Genomic DNA, 13894 nt, shown 5'->3' with positions numbered 1-13894 from the left:
AAGGCTTGCTCTTTGGCGGCGAGGAATCCTCAGGTTGACCAGATGGTGTTTTCATCCGCATAGATGGTATATCCGATGTCTCAGAGAGTGTAGAGAGCTTGTGGGCGAGAGGGGCCATGCGTTTATTGAGTAGCAGTGGTGATAGGACAGCTCCTTGTGGAGTGCCCTTCTCAGGTGCTTGGAAGGAAGACTATCTAGTAGATGCGATACCTATCGTGGCAGTGCGGGCAGTGAGGAAGGTGGCGATATATTGAAAGATGCGAGAGTCACAGTGTATATGATTTAGACCTTCCAGAATTGCAGAATTGGAAATGTCGAAGGCGCCCATAATTTCAAGTGTTAGAAGAAGGTGCTCTCCGCCAGGAGGTATCCCCGTGAGGACTTCGTGTTTGATAAGAAGAAATGCGTCGTGTGCAGAAAGACCTGATCGAAAGCCGAGCCTAAAAGGGGAAAAGAGATTATTATCTTCAATATAGCTGGGAAGACCTCTCCATAAGTGCTTGGCGAACGGCGTAGCAGTTTGAGGCTGCCTTTCTGCAATGCCATTGGCCACAGCCCTGGAAACACACAAACCACACTTGCCATATTCTTTGGAGATGAAGTTTCAGACTCGAAAACTCTCTTCATCAGTTGTGTTTGCATGAATCAAGCAGTCATTGCACTGTGATGAAATAATGAAAAGGAGGCCTGATATGCGGGTGGAGTCAAATAGAAAGGCGCAGTGAACGGTCTCGATCAAGGTGGGAACCGGAACCACGCAGTCAGGAATAGAATGAAAAAGGCGGTGAAAGGAGGCAGAGAGAATTGCCATATTTGAGAACTGCAATAGGACGAAGGCACGCTTTGATGCTACGCACCACTATCTCCGTTCGGCAAGTTCGCTGTCGTATTTTTCACCGGATCACTATGTGCCGGCCGAAACGAGGTAGATGCGAACGCGGTCTGAAGGCAGCTTTTCAAATTCGTCAAGCTCGCGTGCTTGCACTCACCTCTGCGTCCTTGACATGGGTCAGTGGTTCGTGTTTGGGGCAGTCGCCGGGATGGTCGACACCGCAGTCATCGCAAACTGGAAGCAGATTACCCGCACCGTGATTTAGGAAAAAAAAAAAAGGTGCGCGGATGCCGACATCAGAATGGGCACTGAATCTTCCTTGGACGTTCTGCAGACGCCCTGCAGACATCTTGAACTTCTACAGGACATCCAAGGGAGTTTCAATGCCCATTGGGATATTATATATATGCACTGCTCGCCGATTGCAGCGGAAACAATTTGCGAGTGAAATATCCGTGTCTGGGTGTCCTAGGCTCATTCAGGCCATGATAAAAATGAATTCATCAGAACACTCCTTTTGTGCGACATACATTAACCGTATAACAAGCTGCCCAACTGGCCGCTCCAGAAAGTGAAGCATGTAAGTAGCTAAGAAGGTTTGTGCTAAGAGCGCTTGACGCTGTAGACAAGCCGCTCTGCATTTCATGTGTTCACCCCTTACGAGCAACACTAAAAGACTCTTTTACAATAAGGTGTGCATTTCCCATTCTCGTGTTGGAAGCCAGGAACCGGCTTTAGCAGACAACTCACATAGGTATTCTTCGTCCGAGTTTTCGCATTCCATGTAGTTGATGTCTTTTCGCTGGCGTCTCGGGTAGCGGGACCCGCTGGAAGACGTCTCGGGCGAGGCTGCATTTCACCCCACGATATTTGTAAGACTGGCTTGTAGAATCGTGCGCATCAAGCAGTTTTAACGGAATGCTACTATTTTGCGCAGAAAAACAAACATGCTCCAGACCAATCAAGCGTCACTTACTACACTCTATTAGGAGAACAAAAACCAAACAGCAGTCCCCAGCCCAGTAAAACATCAAGCCATATATAATCTCTAGTAATTGAGTCATGTTTCAAAACTGTTTCAAAGGAAAGTTTGTGAGAAAGCTCGGAGGATAGTTTGTGAGTTTCGATCGGAATTCGTGGCGTCTATGATTGACCATGACACATTTCTTGATAGCCTGAAGCGTTTCCTGATCCTGTGAATGGACTTGCAGCTGCCCAATTTTTATTGGAAAATGTGTGTTTACTTGATGTACGAAATCTCTGAATGGCTGTTTGTTACTGTGTACGTTCTGTACGTTTCAGAGCCCCTTTGATTATAAATTCTGCCACTAATTTATGCATCGTGTAGTTAAAACAGCTCTGTGCCGGGCGCATAATCATACCGAGAATCTCCGAATTTGGTTACTAGAGCAGCGACTTCTACTGACGGAAAAGGAACCGTATCGCGTGCATTTCCACGAAACTTTTGCAAAAGAGTGCGCGCATTTTTCTCTGGAACAATTTCCTAGGAAGAGTAGTCCACCCGTACAAAGGAGCTCATTCAGTCAAGAGACCAATGAACGTATGGCATATGGTTTTCCCTTTCCGGTGGCTGTGTATTTGTAATAGTGTATGTGTGGTGGGTGCGCGCGAGGGTAACGGATGTGCGTGCGTGTGTGTGTGTGTGCTCACGGGCGTGTGTGCCATTTATCAATGCCAAATTAAGTCGTCGTCTTGCGAAAACCACCGGGCTTCTCCGTAACGAAATTCAATGATTGGTCAAGAGGGGCGCGTCGCCATCAGCACCATCAAATGTGTAAATCTGAGGAATTTTCTAGTACCTTCCACTGAATTATCATAGCGACACAATCTTCCACCTCAATCCACTCACTAATCCCCACCAATCCACCTATCCGAATTAATAGAGACCCATTAATCCGCACTAATCCACTTTAATACTTTTTATGGGATGGGCTTACTCGCAAAATTTGGGGGTCCTTTGGAATAACTTAGAAGGACTTTGGTGTAGGCCAGTTGGTATGACATCATGAAGAGCAAAACCGCAAAACAGGACGGGACTGAGGCAGGCGACAACACAGGCGACAACAATATTTTGGTGTGGGCGATATTCCAAATGCTATCTCGTTTTATTCTCTGAATGTGGTTAAGAAGGCCCGAGGTTTTTTTAGACTACCATTATTGTAGGTGAGGTGGGACCACCATACGCGGCATGTATATGGGCCGGCCGTGGGTTCGGATCCTATCGCAGCCGCGCGATTGTCTTTTCTACTATATTTTACCCACTGGGGGCCCTCAGTGAATGGTAATTGGTTGTTGAGCCCCAGTAAAGGACGCGAGATTGAATCCCGACCGAAGTAGAAGCACATTTTGATGGAGGCAAAATGCATATACGCACACATGTTCTGTCGATATATCACCCTATATTAAATAACCTATAGCTAGGTAGGTGGTCTATATTATTCCAGAGCCCTCCACTACGGCGTCTCTCATACTTAGGTAGCTGTGTAACATGATGCAGACTGTCGCACAATTAAACGCGTGCCGTAGAATGCTTTTCTCAGCTAAACTGATGAGTTGTTCGAGCTCAAATTTCGGAGAGAAATGGTGGATATTCAACAAAGAATTCCACTAAATTCGGCAAAGAAATTCCGGCAAAGAATATTCGATATTCGAATATTCGGCAATGTAATTCCACTTAATTCCGTCTTTTTTATTTTACAAAAGACTTGAAATTTAGTGGAATTTTGGCCAAATTAAGTTTTTGTCATCATTACCAAAGCAGTTGAAAAAAAAAAAACGTGTTCAAATCTCCCGCAAACCATCCCCACCCGCCTCCTTTGCCGAATCTCCACATCTGCCAAACGAGATGGCGCTACTAGTACATTTCCTGAGATAACGGCTAGTTTCGTTTCCTCGTCGCCACAGACGATGCAAATATCCGACTTCTTTTTTTTTTACCGATTCAGGCAATTACATCACACAAATGTATCATGAAACAATTGTACCGAGCTGCTGCCATTTATGTGCGGAATTTGAGCTCGAACAAGTCACCAGTTTAGCTGAGAAAAGCATTCTACGGCGCGCAATTAACTGCGTCGTACGCTGTATTTATTATCATTTGCCTATCGAAACGAGCAGCTCGCACTAACAACTTGTCACGACCGTCTAATCTGAAAAGGTGTTTTCTCAACTGCAACAAAATATTGGTTGAACATATTATCCAACATCTGTTCTAGGTCGAACAAAACTCATTCTAAGCGTATACAGGGTCACGGACCTCTGCGATATCGCTCCGAGATGCAACTGAGGCAGAGACGTGCATCTTTCCATCAGCATATGAAGCAAGAAACTGGCCGTAAAAATAAAAGAAAGAATTATCTCAGCACCTGACACTGTGACAGCTCTTTGTATACTTACGGGAATTGGACTTTGTTGCAGGTTTAGCAGGTTTAGCTGGGGCCGGTTTTGGTTTCATAAATTCAGGAAGCACTGGCTTCAGTCCTGTAAATATGCAGGTAAGAGTCATCTTTTATGCGCAAGACTTTTTCTGTTTGTATCTCCTTTTATGCTAGCAATAATTGATGTCTGTCGTGGTGTGCGACTCAGCCGTTGATTCTGGCCCCACAAATTTTCTAATATGCACAGTTGCTGCGTTTTTTGAAAATTGCGTCATTCTGGTAGCCTTAAACTATATTAATCGCAGAGAACTTTTAAAGCAATTCGCGCTTTCAAAGACGCAGCTCCGAAGGAAGGCAGTACAAAAGAGTTCACTCACCCAGATTCAGCATCAGCTCGAACTTCTTTTTGAGGTTCGAGTCCGCCGTCTTCATGCATTCCGAAAGGCCCTTCCATTCTTCGTCCGTGAAATAGTGACGAAATTTTGCAAAGTCGTCTTCGCTCGCCATTCCAGTCAACGCACGAAAGTCTCAGCAAAGATCTCTCTCCACTTCTGCGCGTTAACCGCCACTCGGAAAGGCTGTCGTCTGCGTGAGCGCTTAGCGCTTCATGTAACAATTATACAGCTTAGGCACGCATAATCAGTTTAAGTTGACTATCACGGAGTTAGTACATCTTTTCATAACGTTTTGCGATGAATATTAGTTCACATTCGTCCAGTAATTACAAACAAGTGATTACAAATGATCACACAGCCAGTGCAGAGTTTAGCAGGATCCGAACACTCATCTGGCCACATTGTAGTATTCTTTTTTTTTTTTGACGGAAGTTTTGTTGGTGGTCCGTATGGTCGCGTTGTTGTGTGGAAGTATGTTGAGTCTCCCCAAACGCGCGAATATAGTGCTGAGACTTCGCAGGTCTCGATCTAAATTGCAGGCCGTGAAACATAGCGCGAGCGCTATTCATAATTTGCTGCGACGAACCGCCCCGTAGCCGCTTGTTTGAAAAGCGCGCTCAATTTAATGCGCGTACTTTGCTTTCGAGTGGCGAAGCTGGCCTTCAATATCGACGCACATAATTTTGCGCTGATCGTTGCAACGCTGTCAGCCTAATGGATACGGTCCAATGTGGGCGTGAGATTTGTTTTTTTTTTCTCCTCAGGTCTGTGCCTCAGTGCCTGAGGCTTTGCACAGCGGCTACAACGTGTTGATTGAGCTGGTGGGGTTAGCGGTTCTGTACATGTGCATTTTTTTTCTCCACTGTTGATGAACTTTTTGATGACTCCACTGTTGACGAACTTATCAGCTTACGGGCAATAGCGCCTAGGGCAGCTCTGAAAGGTAGAACAGATGTAGTTTCATGTGTGCATGTGTGGTGTATTGCTCTTCAGGAAGGTGTCGCGAATTGCCAGGTCTCAGGAGGAAGCAGTTGTGTGCGGTCAGGTGGTAACAGGCCTGAATTCACTTGTGAATTTTGCAGATACACATTTCCGTGTTTTGACTGGAGCACTACTATGAACTACTATGAAAAAAAAAATCACGTTTGGCCCAAACTACTAGGTGCACTTCTCCAATTAAGCTAATCATTGCGTGTGGCATTTATAGTGAAAGGAGGATGTTTGAAATTTCTCTACTGTTGACATATTCTTTAAATACGGTGTTAAAACTTTCTCAACAGTGTGTACATAAATTCTCTCCCTGAATGCGATCCATAGAGATGTGTTGGCATGTAGTTAGGGATTTAGGCAGCTGCGAATCTTGCTATCAACTAATGCATTATTGTCTGTTCACTGCCTCTCGAGTTGCTTCTCCTGGTCCAGTTTCATGTAAATCTCTTTTCCCGTCTCCTACACTTTCTCTCTCACGGTGGAGAGGATGGGAGAGTAACCCATCAGTTGGCACAATGGTAGCACCAGAGTGCTGGCCCATCTTCTTGGCACAGTACAGAAGTATGTGTTTATGAACCTCATGTTGTTGAAGAAGCATTCACAATTGAGTTCTATATTACTGAAGATTGTAAAAGCTGCTGGATGCATAAAGATAAAGCAGGCCAGAAGACTAGAATGGCAACAGCAATGCAGTGTAGAAACACCAACGCATTGCAAATTAAACAAAATCCAGTTTTTATTCAGCTTACTGATGCCATCATGCTTGCTTGCAAAGAACAGATTTTGTTTGAAGAGGCGCCACATAACGATTAGGACGGCCATAGCAGTCTCATGCTGAAGTCTATCTTGGTGCGACTAGGGGTAGAGCATTCTGGCGGTTGGTCACAGGCATTATTTTGAATTCTCGCTTCCTATGCTACACAGCAAATTGGCAGAAAAAAAAAACTGTCTCATTAATTACTGTGCATTCGTCAATGTGGTTGGTTGCATTGAGGCATAATTCTGGAATAAATTCTTTTCACCTTTTGGAAATGGACCAAAGACAAAAGAAACACACACTATGCAGATGACTGATTTGTCATTGCTGATCCTATCTTCACTCTTATTCTTTGTGCCCATTGTTTACTCCTTATTCTTAATTATTTATGTGTTATTTTTATTGATTGTTATTCTATGCTTAATCTTATTCTTTGCTCCAGGCCTGTGTCCTGAAGGTAGGGTGAATGCAATTCAAATATTAAACAGCCAGCTCACTAACTGCGATGATGGCACTGGTGAACTGTGTGCCTGTCATTTGTAATGTTACTGTAATGTCATAACTGGCCCAGCTATGCCTACTTCAGAACAAGGCCCTCTCCCAGATCCCTCCATTTAACCCTGTTCTGAGCCACCTGCAGCCACCTTAGCCCTGTAGACTGCCCAATATAGTCTGCTGCTTACCTGACTGTTGGTGCCCTTTTGTATGTCTGCATTCGCCTGTGTTACCCAAGGATCTCTCGGGTAATGTCACTGCATGATAGATTGTAATTAGAGCTTGCTCCTCTGTGAATTTTTTGGTGTGAATAACGCGCTACACACTAACAAAATGACAAATGGAAGAACAGGAGACACAGGACAAGCGCGCACTAACAACTGAAGTTTATTCTGGTACGAGGGTACAGAAATACATTCCGTCACATGCTAGCAATCAATTCATTGTCAACAGCTGTGTGTTCTTCCAGTTGTCGTTTTGTTAGTGTGTAGCGCGTTATTCGCACCAAATGTATAACCAACTAGCCCACATTGCTGCCTTGCCTCTGTGAATATTGAACAGATCTGGCCGCTCATGCTTTGCTATGCCGTGCTGCGAGTGAGTTGGTACAGTGCAGTAAGTATGCCTTGCAAACATGGGTGCAAAATTATATTAACAGTGAAATATGCAATGGAACCATCTTTTCTAAGTTTTCGCTTTGGACCAAAGTCATCTTTTGTGTTCCTAAAATGGTTTTGCCTTTCTATCATTGACTCAAGGCTGATCTTACAAATTATATCCTGAATAAGGAATAAGTGGGCATCATTTGTAGTGTACGGTGATTGCACTTTTATTTTTGCCCTGTACACCGTGTGTTTTCAGAATTACAATTCCATTACTCTTTCTGCTAATGTATGGCACCATTCAGTTCGAGCTGAAATTCTTTTTCCTATATCACCGTGTATGCATTGTTCTTTTGTTTTCTGATTCCAACTTGAATTTAGTCTTAGCAAGATGAAAAATGGACGCATTTTTAAGCCGGCTCTCTCTATCATCCATGGCTTTTTTCCTTCCTCCCTGTCTTTGCACTGCTTTTCCGTTTTTCAGTCATGCTGAACCAACTAGCCCAATGCTCAATGTTTGTGAGCAAGCCAAGGGATTTGCCACTGCTCCTGTAGTGTGCAGGTAGGTTGAGAGACCATGGTCCTGAGCATAAATGGGTTGCATCCACCCACCCATGCTCTAACCTGTGTATGGTGTGCATTATGTACCCTTCTTTGTCTTTCTCTTTCCGCTCTTCACCTCCGTCGTCCCTTCCTCCTCCTGGTGTAGTTCAGGCTTGTACACAGTGTGAAGCAATCTACATTGCCTTCACTCTCTCCATAGCTTTCTTCTCACTACAAAGAGGACTGTGTTTCATTAAAAATGTCTGCACTGAGCTGAGGGGTCTCCATCACTCTCATATTCCTAATTCCTGTTTATCTCCACATTCCTGACGTGATACCTGCGATCTTGTGATCAAGCACAAAGCACTACAGCATTCTGGCAGATGGAACTGGCTAAGTTGTGAGCTTTGCAGGTTGTGTTAGTGCCTGAAAGAAGATGACTTCTTTGGCTTTCAGCTATGGGTTCTCCCTGTTGATTCAAATTCCTTGTCCTCTGTTTCTCTTGAATAGCTTCTTCACCTTCTGTTGTTCTGTGTGTGACATGCATGCTGCCTTCGAGACCATCAAATGGTGCCTGAAGTGGTTTCTGAAATATTTCCACAGTCATGGTGAGTTGAATAATAACAATAATAATTGGTTTTTTGGGGAAAGGAAATGGCGCAGTATCTGTCTCGTATATCGTTGGACACCTGAACCTGTAAGGGAAGGGATAATGGAAGGAGTGAAAGAAGAAAGGAAGAAGAGGTGCCGTAGTGGAGGGCTCCGGAATAATTTGGACCACCTGGGGATCTTTAACGTGCACTGACATCGCACAGCACACGGGCGCCTTAGCGTTTTTCCTCCATAAAAATGCAGCCGCCGCGGTCGGGTATGCAGTCAGCTTACTTTGCTGCTCCAGGACACGACGCTATTATGGATCCATTCATCAGATTAAGTTTGGAGATGGCGTCCAGCACTAGTGGTGAGTGCTTCTCTCACCACAGTGTTTTGTTATGACTCTCTGCATCAAAGCATACTCTGAGCTGATAAGGCTTCTCTCTTATATCTTGTTTTGGTCATGTTCCTTCACCCGGCTCTCCGTGCACTTTCTAGAGCTTTTCCTTTATATCTTTCAGGTGCAGCTTGCTAATTTCGTTTCAGAATGATAATGTTTATTTATTTTAATAAGCTTTCAAGACAGTCGCAGATCTAGAGCAAGTAACATTTTTCTTCTTTGTGAAAAATCTTGAAACAGTCAAGCGTGTGAAGTTCACAGTGGCACCGGCTGCACTCCTGACAGCTTACGCTGTTTTAATGCTGTAGCATTGAAAGTCCCGTGTCGCAGAAAAGCTGGCATCAGTGTCATTGGCCACGGGCGATGGGCCACAGGAAAAATGCCTACCGTGGCAGCTGGCAGATCAATTAATAATTGTTTGCAAGAGGCTGCTTGGGAAGAGCAACGTTGGCTCACCGCCTTGGGGTCGGTGAGCTGGGGTACCTTGTCAACTTGGCTGGTGCCGGAGATGATTCCTTCTGGTCTTCCCGAGTGGCTACCGCGAGCTGGGTGTTACCCGGTGCCTGGACATTGCCGGGCCTGTGGGTGGTGTCAGCTCGGGGCTGACGGTCGCCGAATTCTGTCGTGCTGCGCGAGTAATTTTTTTTGATGGTCCATTGGGTTCTTCGGAAGGGCGCAGACCCTTCCAAACGTTGTTGTTCGGCGGTGATGAAGAAAGATGTGCAGCTGAAGGTCAAAGAGGGAATATATTTACAGGATGTACAAGGGCAAACTGCGTTACAAGTTGAGTCACACAGACAGTGAATCTTCAACTTAGAAAGACAATTCTCACACAGAGAGACACTCGCTACAAGCCCTTACTCATCGACCCGAGGTTAGAGTCTAGGGTTGTCGAATTACGTGCCACTGCACGGAGCCTCTAGCTCAACTAGACAGGAGTGCTCTCCAATGATTTTACATGCAATTTTAAAGCTTTTGCAAACAAAGAAGTTAGGGCGATCATATTTCGAGGCCCGCCCTAAGCTTCGATAACCAATGCAGGTAGCCACGGCCCCTGAAGGTTGGACCCAACTTCGAGCCCGGGGCGTGGCTAAAAAGGAAAAGGAACACATACCAAAAACATTCTGAAAACCCTCTCACCTGCGCGTCGCCTCTTGAAGGATGAAAAGTTTTTTTTTTCAGCTAATTAGCGGGACCACTAATCTACTAGCTCGCCGCAGGAATGTCAGATGGGGGATACCCGCGACGCTTCGGTGCCATCGAGAATGCCAAAAAAATGGGGGCCCATCACGGAATGCGACGCGGTTCGCATATTTCCGTAGACGCGCAGTATGGCGATCTGCCGCCGTGGGAGTGCTGCCTAAGACCAAGCGGCACCACGTGCTCGTTGTGTGCGCCTTGCGTGCTTTCTTGGGGCGCTTAACAAAGCTAGGAGTCTTCGACCCTCACAGCGGTGCTGTCAAGCGGCAAATGATTCCTGTGTCTTTGCTGCTGTTTGCGGGAGAGGGGCACGCAGGTAGGGGGGAGCTCGGAGCTTCACTGAGAGCCCTCCACGCGGACCGGAGGCTCACAGTGACCGCAAGCTAAGGGGGAAAAAAAATGTATGCGGTGATGAAGCGCGGCGTTACAATAGCCTTAAGGTTTTGTAATATGCACGTGTTGGGTGACAAGGTTTTTTCGTGTTTGCTTTCTAGCTCTTTTTGTTTTTACACTTGAAGGCACGGTTCTAGGGCTACTGTACATCTTGTTGCACATGGTTGACATTATGGTCTATTTTTATGCTCATGTCTCTTCCGAAAAATAAACAGTTGCTGGTAGCACTTCGTCGTGTGTGTGTGTGTTTCGTGCCAGTTAGCGCGTTCCAACACCTTACGATGAAATATCAACCAGCCTCCCTAGTAGGTCTTCAAGTTGGGAGACAGCCACTTTCCCCTCTCTAGGCCTGTGTACTGTGCACAATTTTTATTCTATTTATTTCATTACCCTTAGGGCTCAAGGGCATTACAGAAAGGAGTGGGTTACATATGAAAGTGAAACAAAAATACAGCAGTATATAAACATATAAATCAAAATAAATGAGTGTCACAAGAAATGAAGAAAGGTTACATCAGAACAGTAAATAAGAGAGACTAGAAAAATAAGATAAGCATAGAAGGCATAACAACAACTTTTGTAAACATTAAAAAAAAATGGTACCACTCTAAAAAAGCATCAACATGCACATATACAGAAAAAGAACAGGAACTGTTTTTTAAAAAAATTGGCTGGATCAGGAAATTAACTATAAAGATTTTTCCCTGGCCGTTGCATATGTACAAACATGTAAAGGTTCCTCAACGACAAACATTCATTAAAATATTTGTCCTCTACTTGCTAATTTCATGCCTTTACGTTTTTCATATCAGCGGCATGCACTGCTTTGCTGGTTTCAGACTGATATAGTTTTATACTTCGTGGGATATTTTCTTCACTTATTAAATACGCAAAAACATGGAAGCATTGGTATCAGTTATGTCTGCCACGAGTGAACAATAAGGGGATACATAGTTGGTATGACTTGATTACAAGAAATAAAACTGACCAGGGGACAAGGCACAGAAGAGAAGCAAACAGGACGAGCTCGTCCTGTTTCCTTCCCTGCTGTCTTGTCCCATGCTCAGTCTTATGTTTTGTAATCATGTCTGCCATGATTTTAAGACATACGAATACATTCTTTTATTTTAAAAAATACATATTTCACTTGTCTAGACAGTATGTAGCGTTATCTAATACACAATGGCATTGCAATGGAAATGCAGTTATTATTGTTGCGTTTGAGCCTTCCACAAATTCTATGAGAAGGCCGTGCTGCAACATGAGCACCCCCCCCCCCCTCCCCTTAACAAAATTTCTGGCTGCGCCACTGTCCTGCGGGTCCCAGCTGTGAGGGATCACATCAGTACTGTGTCTTGTCCCCTCTTCTCCTTTTTGGCTTCGTGCCATTGCGCTGGTTTACAAAGAATAATAACACTTATTGCCTTTGCACGGTGCATAAAAATAGTGCACTACAATTTGTGCCGTGCTAAAATAGTCACTGTAGTGTAGTAACTTGTAGGATACAGTAACTCGTCAGAAGTGGATTTAGAATGCATCATTTTCAGGTACTGCACATTTGCAAGCGTGGTGTAAAACTGCAGTACAGGAAGAAAGAAGCTAATGAAACAATTCATTCATCCCAAGTGCGTCTGTCTGTCTGTTGTTGCCAGGAAGGAAGAAAAGGAAAGTGCACAGGCCTGCTCACTGGCTCTAGCCGAGCCACAATCGCTACCACGTGCAGATAGTAGGAGAGTTGAAAGATGGGATAGAAAGACAGGATAGTAAAGAGGCGCTAAAGACGAGGCCGATCCCTGAGGTAGTGCAATACCAGGCCAACCGATGGCGGGAGTGAAGCATCCTTCAAACTCTCCGCCACATTTCCAAAAATAAGTCCAACTGAACCCGTAACAGATACTCTACGGGGTCCGGACATTATTTGGAATTGCCCCCGGATCTAACGAGAAGGGTTCAGCTTAAGTTAAGGACAACACGGCAAGCCAGGTAAAGAAAAATTATAGGTGTAACGTTAAGAGACTGGAAGCGGGCAGAGTGGGTAAGGGAACAAGCGCGTGTTAATGACATCCTAGTTGAAATCAAGAGGAAGAAATGGGCTTGGGCAGGGCATATAATGCAAAGGCAAGATAACCGCTGGTCGTTAAGGGTGACAGAGTGGATTCCAAGAGAAGGCAAGCGTAGCGGGGGCGGAGAAGGCTAGGTGGGCGGATGAGATTAAGAAGTCTGCAGGAATAGGGTGGGCGCAGCTCGCAAAGGACAGGGTTAATAGGAGACACATACGAGAGACCTTTGCCCTGCAGTGGGTGTAGTCAGGCTGATGATGATGCCCCCGGATCTATCGTCGAAATTTCTGATATTTCTGCATCCAAGTCTGCATTCACTCTAACCTGCTGCTGTCATAAACCCAAGAAACGCTAGACTTCATTTTACCTCCATCAACAGCTACAACTCCACTTACTCTAGTCGGTTCTGGGGTACCACAGGGGAGCGTTCTTGGTCCACTCCTCTTTTTAATATATGTTAATGATTTACCTAACTCTGTGTCTTCTCAAGTTCAGCTCTTTGCTGATGACTATGTGATATACCATAATATTGTTTCTATCACTGATCAACAATGTTTGCAAACTGACCTTGATGCAGTAACCTCATGGTGCACATCTTGGCTTATGCCGCTCAATACTTCTAAAACTAATCTTATGTCTATCACTTGCAGTTCTTGCATTCCCACAACTTATTTCTTAAATAACGATTCTTTCGAACTTGGAACTATTTACAAGTACCTCGGAAGTCACATGCATTCAGACTTAACATGGCTTAACCACATTAATCTGAATTTAGCGTCCGCCAACCTCTGACTCGGCCCGCTAAAGCATAACCTCAGACTGGCTCCCTCGCACCTGAAGAAAGTTAAGTTCATAACAGTCATTTGTCCGAAGATGAATCTGCATCAGCCATCTGGGATCCTGACCAAGCCTACCTCATAGCTAACATTGAGTCCTTGCAGAACCATGCTGCGCGTTTTGTTTTTTCACACTACTCACATGCTACCAGCGTCACTGCTTTAAAAAATCGCGGTGAATTAGAAGGCTTGTCTCACTGCCATAAACTATCACGACTACCACTTTTCTATTAACTGCATCACCATCCATCTCCTCACCACGATTCTTTCCAATCGCCATCAGCCTTCTTTCCGCGGCTCAACCATCCCCACAAAGTTAAACGCATCAAGTGTCGTTCATTTGCATTTGCCAAGTCAATCATGCCACGCACTATCATGGAGCGGAACAATTTACCAGCA

General features: G+C 44.8%; 1 protein-coding gene across 1 annotated transcript; it reads right to left on the bottom strand.

The window, feature by feature from the left end:
• Positions 1–1514: 1514 nt before the first annotated feature.
• Positions 1515–4792, bottom strand: LOC144095455 (uncharacterized). Its single transcript, XM_077629189.1, has 3 exons — positions 4608–4792; positions 4250–4333; positions 1515–1681 (listed from the first exon to the last, which is right to left on the bottom strand). The coding sequence occupies exons 1-3, from the start codon at positions 4735–4737 to the stop codon at positions 1515–1517; spliced, it is 381 nt and encodes a 126-aa protein (XP_077485315.1). The 5' UTR covers positions 4738–4792.
• Positions 4793–13894: the final 9102 nt, after the last annotated feature.

This window comes from Amblyomma americanum, chromosome 6, assembly GCF_052857255.1.
Source record: "Amblyomma americanum isolate KBUSLIRL-KWMA chromosome 6, ASM5285725v1, whole genome shotgun sequence".
Classification (NCBI taxonomy): domain Eukaryota; kingdom Metazoa; phylum Arthropoda; class Arachnida; order Ixodida; family Ixodidae; genus Amblyomma; species Amblyomma americanum.
Note: the sequence above shows the minus strand (reverse complement) of the source record. Positions and strands in the feature narration are given on the sequence as shown.

What these genes read in the sequence shown, in the direction of transcription:
- LOC144095455 (XM_077629189.1), bottom strand. Translation starts at nt 4,737, where the DNA reads ATGGCGAGCGAAGACGACTTTGCAAAATTTCGTCACTATTTCACGGAC. An exon ending in CGAGCTGATGCTGAATCTGG is followed by an intron (nt 4,334 to 4,607) that starts GTGAGTGAACTC and finishes GCATATTTACAG; the next exon opens with GACTGAAGCCAGTGCTTCCT. An exon ending in TGCAACAAAGTCCAATTCCC is followed by an intron (nt 1,682 to 4,249) that starts GTAAGTATACAA and finishes GGTGAAATGCAG; the next exon opens with CCTCGCCCGAGACGTCTTCC.